The 20,256-nt window shown below is 41.2% G+C and overlaps 1 protein-coding gene across 12 annotated transcripts in view; it reads left to right on the forward strand.

Annotated features, from left to right (window-relative positions):
• The window catches only part of CADPS (calcium dependent secretion activator), a 494,727-nt gene that overhangs the window by 300,424 nt on the left and 174,047 nt on the right, over positions 1-20,256 (forward strand). For all 12 annotated transcript variants that reach the window (XM_053929773.2, XM_053929767.1, XM_071222267.1 and 9 more), the window contains exons 7-8: positions 11,507-11,618; positions 18,789-18,928. In XM_053929773.2, the coding sequence (XP_053785748.1) occupies positions 11,507-11,618; positions 18,789-18,928 (252 nt within the window). The remainder of the gene's footprint in view (positions 1-11,506; positions 11,619-18,788; positions 18,929-20,256) is intronic.

A 20,256-nucleotide genomic window follows, 5' to 3' on the forward strand; every position in this document is an offset into this window, starting at 1 on the left:
ATGAAAGGACAATAAAATGTGTCTGGGATCTTAGGATATGCTATTTATTCTAACTGAGGACTCCAGCCCAATCTACAGGACAGAGAACAGAACCAAGATGATGTGACTAAGTACCAGGCAAAGGCACTGTATCAGTTAGTTAATGCTATATAATAAGCCATCTCAAAACTGAATGGCTTAAAACCACAGTCATATATTTCATTCACTCATCCGCAGACTGGTTGGGGTTGACGGATTCATGCCAGGCTTGGATAGGTGGCTGTGCTTCGAGATGTGAGTATGGTCAGCCTTGGCTCCTCACAGTCAGGTGGCCTCAAGCCTGCTCCACACATTTCCTTCTGGCATCCAGGTCAAAGGGATAGCAGATACCCAGAAGAAGCTCTATTCATGGTGATGACAGAGGAGCATGAGAGCAAGCCCAGCCACACCAGCAGATTTCAAGACTCTGCTTCCATCACATCTGCTAATACCCCATTGGCCCAAGAAGACACATGGATAATTTCAAAATCAAGTTGTGGAGATATATATATACTCTGCCCAGGGGAGGCCAAAGCAAGTAGTCACATCAACGGGACAGGAAGAAAATTCTTCTCTTGGGGAAGGCAGGAAAGAGTGAATCTCTTTGAATAATAATCTGATCTAACTGAAGACAAGGCCAGAGAAGATAAGCGGGATGGGGTGAGAGGAAGTGTTCCAGGCACCCAAGAAGGAAGGAAGTCCGAGAAAGTGAGACAAGTTCTCAGCACTTCCTTTGCATAGCTGCCTTTATCAAACCTAAATTCAGGTCCCAATTTTATTTTGCCCAGACTGAGAAAACACAAATGCCATTGCTCAGATGGTTTTGAAAACATCTCACATCTTGATGTTTGATTCTAGTGCTGGCACTTGGGCTGAATTGTTCATGTATCCCTGAGGTGTCACTGAATAATTATGGAGGGTTTATTGATGCTTAGACTGGGAAGGATGTTCTCAGCTAATTCTACCAAGAGAATGCTGAGAAGGAAGCACTATTAATATACCCATTTTATAGGTAAGAAAATAGAGACTGCAAGATATTCAGTCTGCTGCTCAGAATCACTAAGGTAGAAAGTGGCACAGCTGGTTGTAGAACCCAGGCTGCCAGAGTCCAGACTCTCTTAATCCTGTGCTCCCTGGGTAATGTTAACTGCCCTTTGCTATGAACTTACATTGTACTCAGTGCTTCCCTCATTTCATTGAGGCACAGGCGAATAGGAAACCCTATAAAGTAGACGCTGTTAATATGTCCACTTTATAGACCTGAAAAGTGAAACCTAAGAGGCTAATAAATTTGCCTGAGATAATTAAGCTATTAGATGATAGAAACAAATTAGTCTGACTTCCAAATCCTTCCCCACTGCAGCAACCCCCTCATTTGTACATGAAGGTCATGGCCAAAGTGATCTTCAGGGCTTCTTTCCACTCAGGCTGTTGCTGTGTGTCTCTACTGGCTGTTGTTTCTCCTTGGCTCATACCCTTAGTGGAACTAGTTGGAATACCATGGGGTTTGCAATGCATTTTCTAATTCTCTTGGCCTGGGTCTTCTGTCATCTTTGGCCTAGCTGACTATAGTGTGGCTTTTGTGTACGCATAAACCTTTTAGAGGCTACAAGGTGTCCTAAGGCTGATTCAAGTTCTCAAGATATAATTAACCATAGGGCCTCCCAGTTGTTTATGAGAATCACAGGTTATAAGCATAATAACCAACTCAGGTTATAAAAGCAATTACAGGAAAAAGTTCAGTGCAGGAAATTAAATAGAAGTTGTTTGGCTGATTCACAGAGAGGGGAAAGTGAATGAACATATTCCCAGCAACTTTTACGACTTATTTTTTTTTGATCTGTCATGCAGTGAGCAGTTCATTTTCTCTAGGGTCTTTAGAAACTTGGAATAAACAGATGATTCGAGGAAGGCAGCTAGATGATAAAAATGCAGGGGAGCCTCAGACAGCCATCGTCTCCAATAACAAAAAACCTCACCTCCTTTCACAATGACAGGGCATATCTTAGAGCCTCTCTGTAAACTCCGTTTCAGAGAAGGCAGCCCTGATGCTCAGGCCATGTTATGTGCTGTCATCTATAATCAGCCCTTGACAGACCCTCCCCCATTCATCTCTTCCCACAAACCCCAGGACATTCAACCTCAGATTCACTCCAGGCTACTCCACAGCACTGCATTCCACTCTAGTCTCCCTAATCCCACACCATCCTGTTATTTAGCCTCAATCATGGGTTTTCATTTAGATTTTAATTTTGACCACCTGTACATTTTCTTATGCATCAACTTCCAATGAAGGTGGGATTGGCTGGGGTGGGGTGGAGGGATGGGGAGAAAATGCAGATGATTGTAACTGAAAAAAAAATTTTTTTTAGTAAAAATTTAAAAAAAACTAATGTGATAAGCCCTTTAAATGAATATGTGGATGCTATTTTGGACAATAGAGTAAGCATATGTTGAAAAGCATTGTTACATATTTCTCAATCAGCGTTTCTTGAAAAGTACAATTATAATCATTCAAGTAACAACAACAACAAAAAAAGAATATAATCTAAGCTCTCAGAGCAGGATAGAACCTTGAAATATCCAGATTCTAATGAGTTTCTTGTTTCCAGTCTGCATGCATAGAGCTTGGAAGTCTTGGTTCTCATCCTCACAGCAAGAAAATGGCTGAACAAACTGAAAATCAGTAACTCTTCTTAGATACATCAGAGAATTTAGGTCACAGGGCCAACCATTGCCCCAAAATTAGAAAGACAGACAGGCAAGTACAGAGTATCACACCCTACTGGAACAGAAACTGCTGCTTGAACCACACGGAGTTACTTTTACCCAGGACATCACATTTGGCTTCCACAAAAATTAGAAGGCATGCTAAAAAGATTTAAAAAAAAAAAAAACATTTGAAGAGGCAGAGCGAGCATCAGAACCAGACTCAGCTATGGCAGTGATGTTGGAATTATCAGATGGAATTTAAAACAACCATGGGTAATATGAGCAGAGAAATGGAAACTCTAAGAAGGAATCAAAAGGAAATGCTAGAAATCAAATACCCATTATCTTGTCTTTAGGACAAAAGATATATATTAACCCCAAATATACAAGTAAGCAAACTGAGACTCTGCCTGTGGCTTGTCAAAGTTCACATATATAAAGAGAAAATAATTGATACAGAATCTCTTCTATTTGAATAAAGTGTTGTATATGTTATTCCATCAGGCCTTCAACAGGCACCTGGCACTGAGCTAAACATTAGAATACAGCAGTGAGCAAGATGGACTTGGTCCCTGACTTTATGAAGTTCATAGTATAGCGTTTACTTGAACTTCCTCTTCAACCATACCAAACAATGTAATTCCATGATAATCAAGCATTGTTACAGTTGACTTGCCACTTGAATCTCATATTCATGTATATGTGTGTGGAGGAATTCACAATTTAGTGAACTTATTTCTGCAGCAAATTCCCATTGAGCATACCCAATTGCCAGGCACTGTGCTAGGTGCTGGGGATAAAGCAATGAAGGAAATAGAGATGCCTGCATTTGCGGAGTTTATATTCTAGAAGACCAAAAAAAAAAAAAAAGTACAGATGATCATTGCTGGTCACTGTATTTGAATATTCCACCCGCCCTCCTGGCACTTCCAACCTCCCTTTTTCTCCATAGCAATTTATGATATACGTGGGAGGTCTGAAAGATCTGATTGGTGATGAAGTGGATGTGGGGCAAAGAGGAGAAAACAAGAATAATGTTTGGGTGGCTGGCAATTCCTTTGACTAAGTTAGGGAAGTCTTAGAAGAACAGATGTGATGAGAGAAAGCTTAGGTTTGTCCACATTTGACTTCAGATTCCTGGGGAGGGGACATTCCTATGGGAATGTCAAGTAGGCAAACCAGAGCCTTCATCTCTTTGCCTCCCAGGCAACCCAATTTCTTCAAAGAAAACATCTCATTTATATAGGTAAGAGGTAGTTTAGCTTTTATAGTACATTAGAGGCCCCAAATCACATCCTATCAGTTCGTTTGCATGAGACACACACTGTGATGGGACAATTGAGTCACTTGGCGTAGACTATCATGCAGTCTGTCTAAAATGCAGGCCAAAGGTTTTGATGCAGTTATCTCCAGGCAATTATTAACTTTCCCTCTTAGCAATAAGGCCAAGACATTTTCATTCCTGAAATAACTTTTCTCACTGTTAAAGCCCACAGTTAATTTTATGAACTAAACTAATTTAACACCCAGCTCACATGAGCCCTATACCTTGAATCCAGTCTCCATGGCATGAATTATGGCCTTATGCTGAGCATCACCATGGCAACTAATGACATCATCCCCCAAAACAGACCTGCACAAAATCCAATTCTCCAAGGGTCCTTATTTGCCGAGAGTGGATGTGCTCTTGGCTTACTGGCATACACATTTGTAAATACCACTCTGTTGTCAAAGGTTTGCAGTGGCTGTTTACTGTCATTTTGGGAAGTATATTCCCTTTGTGGCAAATGTTTTTTGTTCGTGAGGGGGATGGGGGAAATTTTAATGAAAATTACTGTATTTGATTAGCAACATTTGTTGATAACATATGGTCTGAGGAGGCTTCCGCAAATAAGAGGCTTTAAATAGTAAACAGAGATGTGACTGAGATGAAGCAGATGCTCTCCAAACACACAGTATAAGGGTGCCTTGCCTGTGGATTTCTCCCTCCCTCCCCCCAAGGATATTGCTCTCCCTTAGTTTCTCCCCCAGATCAAAGTGTTCACTTTCAAAGCAGTAGCACTGTGGAACAGGTTTGGAGAAATGATGTGCTGTGACTTTAAAAAAGTCATCTCAACCCCCCAAAATATGAATTATCTGCTACTCATGTTTATTATTTGGTATTAATAATGATGTAGTGTGACTAAGTGAGTCAGCCAGCTCAAGTGGATCTGGAAGCAGCATTTGGGCACCACGTGTCCGTAATACTGTGATACACAATCCCAAATTTCCAGTGCGCCAAGACTGCTAGAGAGAGCCCCATGAAGAATCGCGAGCAGCAAACTAGATCGCTGTGGCATGAGCTGTCCTTGTCAGTGCGTGTTTACAGTTCTTTGGGATGCACTCAGGCGAGCAGACTTCTAATCTGCTAATGAAAATAAAAGTATTCCCATTACACTGAGCCAGAGATTTGACTGTGTATGGTAGGGATTGATAGACTTTTTCTGGGAAGGACTAGAAAATAAATATTTTAGGCTTGTTGGCCATATGGTCTCTGTCATAGCTACTAAGCTCACTTTGAAGCACCAAAGCAGCCTAGGCGATTTGTAAACAAATGAGCATAGCCCTGTTCTAATAAAACTACATGTCAATTATATATAATGTTCATGTATCATGAAATATTATTCTTTTTTATTATTTTCAGCCATTTAAAAATGTAAAAACCATTCTTAGCTCAAAGCCATACTTAAGCAGGTAGTTGGCCAGACTTGGCCCACTGACCATAGATTGCCAACCCTTGGTCTATAATCCTTAAAATGAAAGACATATTTTCTGTACTTTCTATATGCTGGGTATTGAGTTGAGCAATGTGTATGTAAGAGCTTTATCTCCCACATATCCTTCCATGGACCCTCTAGGATCAGTACTGTTCTTATTTCCAATTTACAGATGTAAAAGCCAAGGCTCACACTCACACCTGGTAAGCATTATCATTTCTGCACAATGGCATCTCTTTAAGTAGAATATAAAGTTCACAAGGGCAGTGTTGATATCTCATTCACCTTAAGGATACACAATAGCACTAACACAGTTATTAGCACATGGGAGACATTCAGGAAGTATTTTTTAAATGAAGGGAGAAGCGAAGGGCTACTTAGGTAAGATCCCTGAGCAGCAGAAGTCAGAGCTCCATCCAATGCATATAGGTTACAGTAATATACATAGTACATAGTGCATGGAGGCTAGTGAGCTAGACTGTTCATCTATTTATTCACCACCCTCTTGCAAAAGGTATTTCATTTGGGTAGGACACACACGTCCCAATACTTGTTTCTTCCTATTTGGAAGTGCCACCATGGGTGATGGCATTTCTGTAGTCTGTGCTTGTATGCTGATGGCTGAAAGACCAAAAGTAATAATAATAGTTTATAACTTGGTGATGCTTTATGTCATTATGCCTATCAGCACCCACATTGCTTCCAGCCCTCGGCCTCATCACTAACCACTCCTTGACCTTCAAGGACCTACACCTTGCTCCTCAAAGTGCTATCCCTCTGCTGTGTATGCTGTGTCCCCCTTCATGCTGCCAGATGCTGCATGCACTGCAGAGAACTAATGTGCTCCTAAGAAAACATCTAATGTCAAAGAGATGCAGCCCACACTTTGGTTTAAAGGAGGGAGTCACACCCTTGGTGATCTTGTGTGTCACTTCTCTCCAGTATCCCTGTATTTGGTGACACAGTTATTCTGAATTTGTGACTTCTTCCCAGTCATTAAACAAATATTTATTGTATGCCAGGCCCTATGTTGGGTGCAGGAGATTTTTTTTTAATTATGCTATGCTCCCTGCCCCAAGGTATTCATCATCTAATGAGAGAGGCAGATATATACTCAAACTATACTGTAATATTGTGTTATGAATTATTGAGAGGCAGAAAAACTCTGTGGTTTAGTGCATGGGCTTTTGGCTCAGAAACTAGGAGTATGAATTCCAGCTCTGTGATCGCCTGAAACCCTGGCCCAGTTAGGAACCAAGTCCTAGTTTCTCGATTTATAAAGTGGAGGTAATAACAGAAGAGATCTCACAGAGCTCTCAGGAGGATTAAATGAGATAATCCATGAAAAGCACTCAGCCCAGGTCCTGGCAAACTGTAAACGCCCAATAATTGGTGGCTGTTTTTATCATTTTTGCAAGCTAGCTGTACAGTGTGAATACAGTGAGAGACAAGATGGAGGCCACAGGAGGGGACACCTCACCCATCGCACTTGATCTACCTTTTCAGAGAGAAGTTAGTCAGTTAACCTTCCCAACCATCAGCCTCTTCAAAGTATAATTTTATTTCAGTTCTAGAAAACTTTTAAGAAGAGGTATTCATCTTAATAGCACAGTTAATGCACAGCAAAGGAAAAGAAATGAGCAGAGAAGAATGCAACAATGAGAAATAGGTTCACTAATCAATGTGTGACCTCACTGAAAGGCCAAGGTTGATGCTTCCTCCACTGGCTAATTTGTCTGTAAGGTAGGTCGTACTCTGTGAAGTATATTGAACATATGACATAACTACAAACTGAGAAGCTGGAGTAGCCCAAGGCCTCCTCAGTCTTGAAACAGAATTCTCCCTTTGAATTACACAGGTTACTGATATTAACCTAATCAAGACACAGAGGAGTAAGTTGGTGGGATATGTGAGGAAGGCCTATGGTGACATGGGTAAGAGTTTGGACTGTGGAGGCAGACTGTCATTTGCTGCCTGCTTGTGACCCTCTCTGAGCCTCAGTTTTTCCATTTGTTACTATTGGGGTATAATTGTAAGCTTTTCACAGGATGGTCAAGATAAAAATGTACGTATGACTGTATAACATTTTTGAGATAGGCATTAGTGCCTTGCACATGGTAATCTCTGAATAACTATTAGCTTTTTTTTATTATAGAGATAGGTCTTTTCACAGCTGGAAAAAGACAGAGTGGACATTTTCATGAAGTTTTTACCTGAAGAGGAGAGTGATGGGGAGAGGAAGATTGCTAATAATTAAACCTCCTTGACTCCTAAAAATAGAAAGCATTGACAAAAAGAAGCCAGGAGTGGTTTTCAGAGAGTTCAGTGACTGTAGTAAGGGGCACAAGTTTCATGTCAACAGCAATGGCAGCCAGCCTCTGCTGCTGCCCACCCTCAATCCAGACTAAACAGACTCAAGGGGCACTGAACTCAGAACCTAACTTATGGGCTTGTGATTCATGCAGCTGCACAGGTGCCACGCTCAGACAGGGCCTATGTTGGGTGTAATTCTCTGCTGTTACCATCTTGAAATTCTTAATAAATTTATCTTTGAGCTTGTGTTTGTAAGTGAAGTTCAGTGAAACAATGGAACATGCATCTGAGCAAAGGAAATGCTCAGAGAAAGGAAAATGCTTTAATCTTGGTACCTTGAATGGCACTTTTTCATGCTTTTCTGAATAAGAAGCCCCACATTTTCATTTTGCAAAGGACCTTGAAAATGACATAGCCAGTCCTGATTAGACTGGAGACTTTCTCTTATTGCCTGCTCCCCTGGGCCCAGTTACCATTTTGAAATCCAATGGATAAATTGGGATTCTCTAGTGACCTAAAATCTGAGGTAAGTTAATGGTCATGGTAGGAAGCCAAAAGCTCAGCTGCAGGCCTAGTAGACAAGAAAAGCAACTCAGTATCCAAGAGGACAAGGGTGGTCAGGGCAGCATCCAGCAGCTTGAGTTCCATCCAGCTGACAGGGTCTTGGCCACCTCACCTTGCCTCACAGTCTGAGTCATGTTGAATGCCTTATGGGCTGAGAATCTCTGGGTAGCAGCAGGGGTTCAGGCAAACTGGGTTACTGCCTGCTGAGCATACCACAAAATCCCTACAAACCAAATCCAAGGAGGGTATCTTGGGGATGTTGTATGGGGCACTGGGATCAAGACCTCTTTGTAGCTTAGTGTTAAAGTGTCTCATTCAAGAACTATTTTGGTTTCCAACAGAAATCTTCCTCATCTCTATTACCAAGCATGATAAATGCCCAAAGAGATTAATAGCACAATTAATCATAAATACTAAATTAATGCTCAAGGTTTTTGCCAATATTGCTAGTCATTAATAGTGCTTGTTACTAATAATCATGACAATAATAGAAGCAGGAGTTATAAATTGGGAATTAAGAAATTAGGGTTCTAGCCCAACTTTGTTACAATTCACTGGCATAAAATACACAAGATCTTGAGTTTCTTCTCAGCTTTTTCATCTGTGAAATAGGGACAATAATAGCTGTTTTACAAATTACCTTGTGTAGAAGGAAGGGTAATATCTGTCTTGCTTGCCCAGCAAAGGAACAGACTTAGTAGGTGCTTAATAGATATGTGTTGAATAGATAATACACAATATGAGTGGTCATCACTGTTACGAGAATACATGTTACATATCCTTATTTGGGAAAGGGAGGCAGCCAAAATTTATTGTGTTCTCTTCCTGTTTCAAGCCTGCTACTGTTTTCTCTGTGAAGTGAGGTTATGAGATACAGGGACAATAATTAAGTTGCCTCACGTCCTACAGTTTGTAAGTGACTAACTAGGATTTGAACTAAGGATATATAGTTCAAAACTCTATGCCTTGTCACATCACCTTTGCTAGGACAAACATTTCCCTATCTTAAGGGCTTGCTGTAATTGCTGATGAGCAATTGCTTAAGAGTTTCTCCCTATACATCTCACATTTTGCTGTTGTGTCTGAAACCTGTAGCTTCTTGTTCTATCTCATGTTCTCTTCCATTCTCTGTTGTGATTGGTATGCTTCCTCATGATTCTTGCACACACAGACCCTTACAGATTTGGGATCCCTCTTCCCCACATAGTTCTGCTGCTCTCTTGTCAACTCTCTCCAGAGCTATTATGTCTTTGAGTTTATCTGAGTGCAACAGTGAGATTACAAGTCAGATTTCCATCATTTACAAAAAAAGAAATGCAAACAACCAACAAACACAGAGGAAAATATTCAAGCCTGCTATTAGTAAAAAAAAAAAAAGAAGAAGAAGAAAATGTCCATGAAAATGACAGTGACAAAATAGGTCAGAAGACAGTGAATAGGGACACCAATGTGGGCAAAGCCCTATGATTTGCGCACTCTCATTCCCAGATAGCAGGAAGATGGTCACCACCCTTATGGAAAGCATTTTGGGAATAGGTGTTCCAAGCCTTGAAAGTATTCACTGATGAGCACAGTTCTGGTAGCACTGTAAGAACACCATCATGTTTGTTGACACATAAAGAAATAATTTCCCACCTAGGTTTCTAACCCAGGGAAATAATCAGAGATGAGATCAAGAAGTAATGTCTATCTCAGTCTCAATAATAGAAAAATTATTAAATAAATTATAATGGATCCATAAGGTGCAATATTATAGAGTCATTAAAAATAATATTTTAATGAATATTTTACAATACAGAAATTGGCCACAATAGAAGGCAAAATGAATAGACATCTCTATACAAAGTATCATCTATTCATGTTTCATAGTTTTGTAAAATAATATGTATTTGGCACCATTTGTTCATTGAACAAAACTTACTAAGTATGTCCTATGTGCTAAGTACTGGGTATGCAATATAAACAAACTACAGTCTCTGTGCTTACGGAACTTACAGAATAATAGGGGTTTAGCTATTTAACAACCATACAAAGCAATAATTAAAAATCCAATGATTGCTAGGGCAGAACATTAAATAATATGTTTAAGAGACTTTAACACTGGAGCCAAATTTACAATGGGAGATCATGGGACATGTTCTCTAGGAAAGTGGTGTTTAAGTGGAGCCCATAAGAGGTAGGCAAGAGAAGAGTAAGGTGGGAAGAAGCATTGCCAACAGAAGGAACCATGCTTGCAACAGTGCTGAAGTGGCCCAGTCAGGATGCCCATGACACCAGAGCAGATGAATGGGAGACCATCCCAAGGGGTCTAGATGGCATTCTGTGTGAAGTGGAACAAGTGCCATGGAAGGGTTTAGGGAAGGGGCTTAATGCAATCCAGTTGACACTTCAGAAGATCACGCTGATTTCAGGTACAGAGTGGATGGAAACGACCCTATAAGAATAATGGAGAGTGAACGAAGAGGCCACATCAGGGGCTCGTGTCAGCCCAGCCTGGCACTCTACCCAAATGTTAGGTAAGGCAGGCTTTCCTGTGAGGTGATCTAAGACTCAGATGCCCACAGACCATAAGTGGGAAAGGGAATTTTCCACATTACTCCTATCTTTCATGACAGGGCTGAGCTTCATCCACTCTTCTATTCAACTCATATTTGTATGTCTGAAGAAATGGAGCTCCTCACCACCCCACTACCCACTACTACTGAAGTCTCATTTTAAAGTCAGGTATTGGCTCAGACCAAATGAAACCACATCTCAAAATCTAGAACTGTAGCTTCCAAGAGCCAGGGGTTCAAAGGATACAAGAAAACATTTATTAGTGGTTATCTGGGAAAAGTTTTTAAGTATAGCAAATGCATGAGGGAAAATTCTCACTGACTTGATTTCATGCTAACTCCTCATGATTCCTTCTAGTGCTCTGTGAGGACCTGTGGCAACTTTCTGAGCATCTGTCTTGCATTTGCCTAACACATTAATTAACACTTTTTGTCATTCTGGCAGCTTTGGAGAAGAGGAGAGGAGGATGTGACAGCCAACAATGCCTCAGGTTAACGCTGCTTTAACCCAACCCAGGAAGAAGACAGCTGAATTTAGTATTGTCAAGGCAGAGTTCTCCATGCTGACCTCTCTCATTCTGTCCACAGCTGGGGCACCCAGGGTGACTTCTCCACGACCCATGCACTGCCTGCTGTGAAGGTGAAGCTGTTCACAGAGAGCACAGGTGTCCTGGCCTTAGAGGACAAGGAACTTGGACGGGTAAGCACTTCCCATCACAATGGATATTCATTACAAGTTGCTCCAAAGAGTGGGTGTTTGCAGGTCCCAGGAGACAGCATTGCCCAGACCTGAAAGACCTGGCTTTGCAATTTAAATCCCAGGCTTCACTCCACATTGAGTGGAGCAAGCTCCAGCAAGCAAGTTATTCAACCTCTCCAAGCCATAGCTTCCCTTCTTCAAATCTGGTTCTCCATAGCACACACTGCACAAACAGAGCAGCCCTTCTCAAACTGTCAAACCCATACACCTTTTAGAGCAAACAGTTCCCATGCCCTTTACTATCCTGAAGTGAAATTCTTAGATAATTTAACAAAACAACCCACCTAACAATCTTTAAATCAACACAACATAATATGAAGGGGAAATAAAAGGAAATTAATGAATAACAATATAATTTCAAAATGTGAAGCTCCAGGCATGACTGCACTAGACAATATAAAGAAGTCCCGTATGCAGAATCACCATGACAGGGACAGCCACAAAATCTTCTGTGGACGTTGGCAACTCAAAAGCCTGAGTGTCAGGAAACTGACTTCTTGAATTGATAAGCATGTCTTGGTAACAAAATATTCTTCATTTTCCTGGAAAAGTGCCCAAAATACTTTGAGTGTATGTATAAAAAGATTTTGGATCTAGACTCAGTTAATTGTAGACAGGTTTTTCCACCTCCATTCATATTCAGTGGGAATATTCAAAAGTCTGGTGGGATGCAGGACAATTCCTTATTGGAGAAAATGATCTCACTCCTTTTCTGGATGTTTAGTATCCCTGGGCCCTACCATTCAACACCAACAGAGCCCAGCACCAATTATTTTTTCAGCCAAAAAATCTCCCCCCTAATTTTGGAGTACCACTGGGATAATAAAGGCATTTTTTCTTACATCTCAGTCATTGATGCTGCAGCAGAAAACCAGTAGTATTTTCAGAGTAAGTTAGCTAGCTTGAAGAGATTCCATCAACTCACACTGCCTATAATAAAATCTCTGATGTGCAGCCTACAAAGACTTGGGTGGTCGGGCTTCTGCCCACCTCCTCAGACCATTTGCTGCCACTATGCCCCACATCCTTAGCCAAATTTCAGCCCCTCAAATAAACTCAATTCTTTCCCACCACAGGGGACCTTCTCTCTACTGGCCCCACCTCCCAAATCTTTGAAAGCCTCCCTCTTTATAAATGCCCCATTCTCCTTCATTTGCTACCATAGCCCACTGTTCACATCCTCCAATGAACCTACTATCATCCATGGGAGAAAGAGAAGATGTTACAGAAATTTTGGCCTCCATATTCCCTACCAGACTGTTAAAGCTCCATGGAGACAGAAACCTAAACTATTTGGTTCGACACCCCATACCCAGAGCCCAGCACATAGACTGTCAAACTCCATTTCATACTAGTTGAATGTACAATCACTTCTGTAAGCTGAGTAACTTTAGCCAAGACATTTAAGTTCTCTGGTCCTCTGATATTTCATGTAGAGAATAAGAGAATACCTTAAGACAAACACACAAGTGCATACCTATAGCAATGCCAGCAAGAACATATGAACCATGATTTCTTCTTACTTCCTTTGTCTTTTCACTGCCTTATTTTGCCTTTAATCCATAGAACTGACCTGGAATCATATTACTAGCACCCATGCCACATAAAGAAGTAAAACAAAAAGTAAACAAGGCTAATAGCAAAAACAGTGCCCCCCTGAAAAAGGAGGGGAATGAAAGAAAAGGAGACGTTTAGTGTTTTCTTTGAAAAATAACAACTACTCATTTTTGTCCCTAGGGAAAAAGAGAGACACAGATGGGGAAGTAGCCTGCTTTTTATTTTTCTTCAAATTTCTTTTTCCATGAGAATCATGACAAGAATAATGAGAGTCTCAAAGAAGTAGGATATTAATGTTAGGAGAGACAAGTCCAGGAACACTCAACGTGGGTCCACAGAGGGCTCCATAGGGTCCAGAAGCCCCTTCAAATTGTTTGCAAGTGGTGGGGATATATGTGGATTTTTCTGGACTCACTAGTTTAAAGCTTTACCAGCTTCTCAAAGCTGTTTCCACTCAGAAAAGTTAAAACCACTGGTCTGGTCAAACCTTTTCATTGTATACATGAGAAAACTGATTACTAAAGAAGGCAGGAAACTTGCTCAGAGCCATCCAATTCACTGGAGCCCATGCATTACTGTCCATTTACCATTGGCCAGGCCACTGTCCTTAAGGACTTTGTGTGCAGCCCCTTATTCAGCCTTCGCCATGACCCCAAGGAGGCAGCTACAGTTTTTACTCCTCCCATACAGATGAGCACTCTGTGTCCAGAGGCGGTAACTTACTAGTAATGATGTTGCCTTGTCTCCAGGGTAATTTTTACTACCCCACAGTGTCCTAGGCAAAAATAAAACCCTCAGCTCTGTGGCCATGAGCTTGCCACAGCCCCCACACAGCCATTCTTTTCTTAATTAATCATTCTTTCCTCCTATATATTCCCCCAGACACTAGTTTGCACTTGTTTCTGCCAAAGAAACTTTCCAATTGCAGTGCAGCTGACTTGCCTGGCCCTTGTGCCAGCCAGGGCACCCTCTGCTGGCAGTACCTCCACAGGCAGCAGCTGAGTGACTACGAAGTGGTCTTTTTTAAGGTGAAGCCATTTCTTGGAGCCCTCAGGAGAGTGTTTATGTGCTGCAAGTCTTCTCAAGCTTAGCAGGACACAGCCACATTTGAAATCCTGGTGCTTTGTTCACTTACTCAACAATATTAACTTGTTCTGTCTTTATGATGTTTCATTGTTATTAATCTTTCTAATTTAAAAAATTCATACATGCTATAAAAAAGAGAAAATGGATATGTTTGAATCTATTGATCTCTTCAACTTCACCATAGTATCTTTGCCCAATGAAAACAACCTTGTTTTCAGTTTATTAGTGTATTCTTCCCCAAATAGTCCATGCATGTACAATCATAGCATATACAAGCATATGTGTATACATCCCTCTTTTTAAAAAAGAGAGCACAATAGGAAGTTACTGTACTTATACTGCTCTGCACTTTGCTTGAAACATCAGTGTGTTTGGAGATTAGGCCACATCAGCCCATATTGGCTTCCTTCCTGTTTTCATAGCTGCATAGTATTCCATTCTATGGATGCCTCATAATTTATTTAGGTTGTTTCCCATCTTTAGCTGGATAAACAATGCTTCAGTAAATAATCTTTAATTTATTTCTTTGCACTTATGTGTGTATATGTATAGGAAAAATGTCAAAAAATATTTTGCTGAATTAAATTTGAATTTTGATAGATACTGCCAAATTGTGCCCTTTACAGTAATATACACTAACTTATACTTCTATAAAAGGCATGAGAGTGACTATTTCCCCACACCCATGCCTACAGTGCAAAATTATCAAATTTTTATTCACTGAATGTGATTGTGGGCCCATTGTGTTCTGTCATTTGTGCTCTGCACAGGGCAAACAGAAATAGTGACAGGCAAAAATTCTTAACCTCAAAAAACTTAAAGATCATAGACATAAAAACTAGAACTTACAGTACAGTGTGGTACAGGACAACTGGGAAGCACATAGCAATGGGGACACAGTGAAGTCTGAGAGGCTGGGATGCCTTTCCAGCATGGGGACACAGAGATAGGGAGAGGTCAGCCAGGTAAAGGCTCAGGACAAAACAGTCCCCTCACAGGACCTGCCTGAGTGTCCAGGTAACTAAGAGAAGCTGGGGCTGGCTGGAGCAGCTTACTGCATGGGGTGGGTTGTGTTCCCACATCAGCATCACCACATCAAAGCACAGCACACATGGACCTTGGCTGAGATGACAAAGTGCTTGATTAGCAGCCTGGAATGTCCAGATGAGGTGTCTGGACTGCGCAGGGCTTATGTGCACCCAGAAGGACCCTAATAATTCAGCAAGGTTGACACATACAAAGGAATTGTCGACCTGTCAGGAGGGTGGGGATAAAGATGGAGGAGAAATGCAGTGACCTCATCTCCCCATCCACCCCAGTGAGGAGGTCCCCCCAGGGAGCCACCATGTGGCGGAAGAAGTCTTTGTAGAGAGGCCAGCAAGGAGCTGAGGCCATTTGCTTTGGAGAACGGACACCATATTGCCCGTGGGAAACATGCCCAGAACCCATATGGTGGGAGGCCTGTTAATGAGCTCCGGGTGCCCAGAGCGACACTCCCATTTACATTGCCAAACAGGCAGGAGCAGAAGGAGGCCTAGGGCTTGGCCTGCTGCCGTTCAGACCCTGGCTGGGGCTCCTACTATCAGCCCCTCCTCTTCTTTGCTTCCCAGCACATCATCCCCACCTCACCTCTCAGGTCACATGAGCTCAGGAGAGAGGGTCAGCTTCCCTGGGATCAGCAGCCCCTCCTCTCCATCCCTCCAAGGCTCTAGTCTCAGGATATGGAGGGTGAAACGGGTGACATAGGGATAGCATTCTCTCTCTCTCTCTCTCTCTCTCTCTCTCTCTCTCTCTCTCTCTCTCTTTCTCTTTAATTCTCACCCGAGGATGTGTTTATTAACTTCAGAGCAAGAGAAGGGGACAGATAGAGATAGAAAGAGAAACATCAATGTGAGAGAGAAACATCAATTGGTTGCTTCCCATATGTGCCCCAACTGAACCAGGGATAGAATCCTTAACCTTTTGGTGTATGGGTGGACGCTCCACCAACTCAGCCAGCCAGCCAGGGTGGGACAGATTCTCTGGAGGGAAGGAAGAGGTCTCTACCACCCAAGGGCACCCTGACTCCTCATTTACTTTTAGCCTCCTACAGCATATCAAAGTTTGCTATTGATGGTTAAGTAAATTTATACATTTAATGATAGGATTTTAACTAAATTACCCTCACAAAATGAACAAATGGCCTCAAAAGATTACTACAGAAGAGCTCTGATTTGAAGATAGTACTAATATTGCAAGCCTGGCAAACAACACGAAAATGGTGGAGCTGACCCCAGTTCTGCTCGCAAGAGCTCTGCTGCCCACCCATGAGACACAAGCAATCCAGTGTAATCAGACAGGGTCAGGAAGCAGTCAAGATGCTACGAAATTATTTACAAGAATATTTTAAAAACAGATTTACATCCAGTATCATTAATGATTAGCCTAGCCGTAAATATATATGGCATAATATAGCTAATAAGAGCGCAAAGCCACCACAATTAGCGAGATTCTTAAAATATAGTTTTTTATCTTTAGCCCATCTTTTAACACTTCTATATTTGTGTATGGTTTGTGATATATGTAATTAATGTTAACACAAAGTAAACACATAAATATAAAATATATCTGAGTATATATTTTTACAGATATTTACATATACCCATACCTTGTTTTATTGCAGTTCATAGATAATGCATTTTTTTTAACAAATTGAAGGTTTCTGGCAACCCTGCATCAAGCAAATCTACCAGTGCCATTTTCCAGCAGGATCAGGTAACGGTCACAATTTGTTAGCAATAAAGTATTTTATAATTTAAGTATGTACACTTTTTTAGACATAATGCTATTATACACTTAATAGACTGTAGTATAGTGTAAACATAACTTTTAGATCCAAAGAGAAACCCAGATCTTTGTGTGACTCACTTTATTATGATACTTGCTTTATTGCCATTGTCTAAAACTGAACCCATAATGTCTCTGAAGTCTGCCTGTATTTATACTGATGTGCTTTTATATTGATAGTGAGACAGTTATAGACACTAAGCTAATTGCTCAAAAATATTTTACTGATGTCAGTTTCTTATGTTTCAATCATGTCATAAGACATTAAGAAGACTCTAATTTTGTCTTTAGCAAAAATATACAAATTTTCTTTCATCAGAGAGAGGGGATTTAATGGGAAAACAAAGAAAGGGTCAGGCTTGAATTTGAAAAGGTGAAAAATCAGGACAAGTGCAGCATATGAAAATGGGTTGATTTTGCTTTTATGCCACACACAGTCTTCTCCTCTTCTCCAAGCTCTTGATCCACAGTCACCCAGAAAACCATATGCTTCTGCCCACCATGCATGGGTCAAGCTTGCATGATGACAGTGAAGCCAAGGCAGCATCTGGAGGACTTGAGTGTCCACCCAGAGACTCTGAGGCCCTCCCACCCCTGTCCAGAAGTGAAAGAAGTCCAGGAAAAGAGCCTACACCTGAAGAAAATAGATGCTTTGAAAATAAAGTCAAAGCAACAGGCAATACACCAAGCCATCACAAAAGTAAATCTCAACAAGCCCAGCTTCTGTTGTGCCTATCTTTAGTTTGTGTGCCCATGGTTTAAGGGATTTTCCAAACACCACTCCTCCTCAGTGCATGTTGCCCAGGTCCCACGTGGCTCCTGAGAACTTCATCTCAAAGGCAGAGGGGATTTGCCGAATTCTCCTCACACAGCCTCTGAGGCAATGGGAACAGATGCAGAAGTCCCAAATCAGAGCACCATTTCTGAAGCACCCTGATTGAAAGCAGCCTCCAAGAGCTGGCACTTCTTCAGTTGTGTGTGCTTTGTCTGGGCCAGGACAGAGTTGCTGTCGTGTGATAAGATGAAAAGTGCAGGTGAAATCGGGTTGAGATGCATGACTGTCAGCAAGTCCCTTCCCTTATCTAAATGACACACTTCTTATCCATCAAATAAGGTCCCTCCCATCTTCTCCTGCAGCCTCTGAGGGATTTTTTCCTCCTGAAATGGTGGAAGGAATCCATCCAAATGGAAAAGAGTGGACTAGAAGTGCCCTCTTATATGTGAAGATGTTTCTTCCTTTCATACCACCATCTTCTCTTATAAAGAGAATGATGGGTGGAGAACATTCCCTGTTCTGAGTTAGTGTAGTACTTCTGAACTTTGGAAAAGTACAAAAGCAGGATCACAGAAACCACAATTCTCCCTTTTATAGAATTAGCCAGCAAGAGAGAGAAGGGAGCAGACAACACCATTTCTATCCTCAGGCTGGGCTACTTGGCAGGAGGAGCCTCATTTGGTAGGTGGAACCTTGGATTTGAGACTAACACCCAGGACTCCAGTTCATGTGACTTCCTTCCCTCTGGCTATGCGACCTGGACAATCTGCTCTACTTCTCAGCAGCAAAGGTTCTCATCTACAAAAACATACCCATAACAGTGTTTCTATTTCCTGGCTAAAATGGTTGTCTTTTTTTCCCAACAGGTTATTCTCCATCCCACCCCGAACAGCCCCAAACAGTCAGAGTGGCACAAAATGACAGTCTCCAAAAACTGCCCCGATCAAGACCTCAAAATCAAACTTGCTGTCCGAATGGATAAACCTCAAAACATGAAGCACTCTGGGTAAGTGTTTCCTCTCTGAGTGGCAGTTTTGGACACACCTCCATTTATTTACTAAAATATTTTTTAACTAGAAAAATTGATATTCAGTGAACCGCATGGAAAGAAATATAAAGGATTCACGCAAGGTTATTAACATACTTTGATATTTACAATCAGCCTTCGGTATCCATGGAAGACTGGGTCCAGGACCCTCCCCCCCCCCCAGAGACAGTGGCATAGTATTTGCATGTAACCTACGTACTTCCTCCCATACACTTTAAATCATTTCTAGATTACTTATAATTCCTAATACAATGTAAATGCTAGGTGAATAGTTGTTACACTGTATCATTTAGGGAACAAAAATATTGTTTAGGAAAGAAAAAAAGTCTGTACATGTTCAGCACAGACTCAGCCAACTAGGCCTAACCACATGGTACACATCAGCAACAATATACCATTTTTAGAATGTTTTTTTATCATAGTTTGTTGAATCCTAGAACACAGCACTCATGGATACAGAGGGCCAGCTGTAGTGCAAGCTTCCTCAATTCTTATGGTCACCATATTTGTATTCGTGCTGTCAAGATAGAATAATTTCCTTCTTCTTCTGTAACAGGGTTTCCAGTGCAATTCAATACCTTACTAGAAGTATTCTGGTTGATCCTGGTTTAGGAGGTTTTATTGGCTTCATATTCCTTTTCAAAGGCATTCAGATCTTTCAGACTCTATGAATCACTCTCTTGTACCTTCATTAACAACCACACACAGGAGGTGTGAGCAGTTGCCACAGGCAACCTTCAATCAACTCACATTGAATTAGTCTTAGTGTGTAGTGTAGCATTTAAATAAATGACAAAAAATAGAAAATGTATGATCAATATCAGTTTCTTAAGATTTTAGAATGATCAATTAAGTGACTTCAAGCAGGATTAAAAGAATAGGTAAAATATAGTTTTATTTCACAGATCAAACCAATGATTTTTACAGAAAATGTGTATTGACAACTGGATATATGCTCAGTGATGGCCTATTAAACAAAATTGCTTAGACCCCACTATCTCAGACACTGTGATCACTTAGGGAGGAGTTGTGCCAGATAATTCTGAATAGGGGAAGCCTCTGATCAACAGAAATGTCTTGTTAATTGGGCGGTGGGGGGGGTGCGGTATATGTGTTTATGAGAGGGTTTAAAGTGGAAAAACTGACATGAAAACTGAGATTGGTTCTATACTAGTCATTTGAGAGATTCAGAAACCTAATACCAGAGCCTAACTGCTGATTCAGACAGATGGAAACAGAAGCCTGTGAGAGGTCCAGGGAGAGTAATGAGGACCGGAAGCACACAC

This window comes from Desmodus rotundus, chromosome 8 (genome assembly GCF_022682495.2).
Source record: "Desmodus rotundus isolate HL8 chromosome 8, HLdesRot8A.1, whole genome shotgun sequence".
In the NCBI taxonomy this organism is placed as follows: Eukaryota; Metazoa; Chordata; class Mammalia; order Chiroptera; family Phyllostomidae; genus Desmodus; species Desmodus rotundus.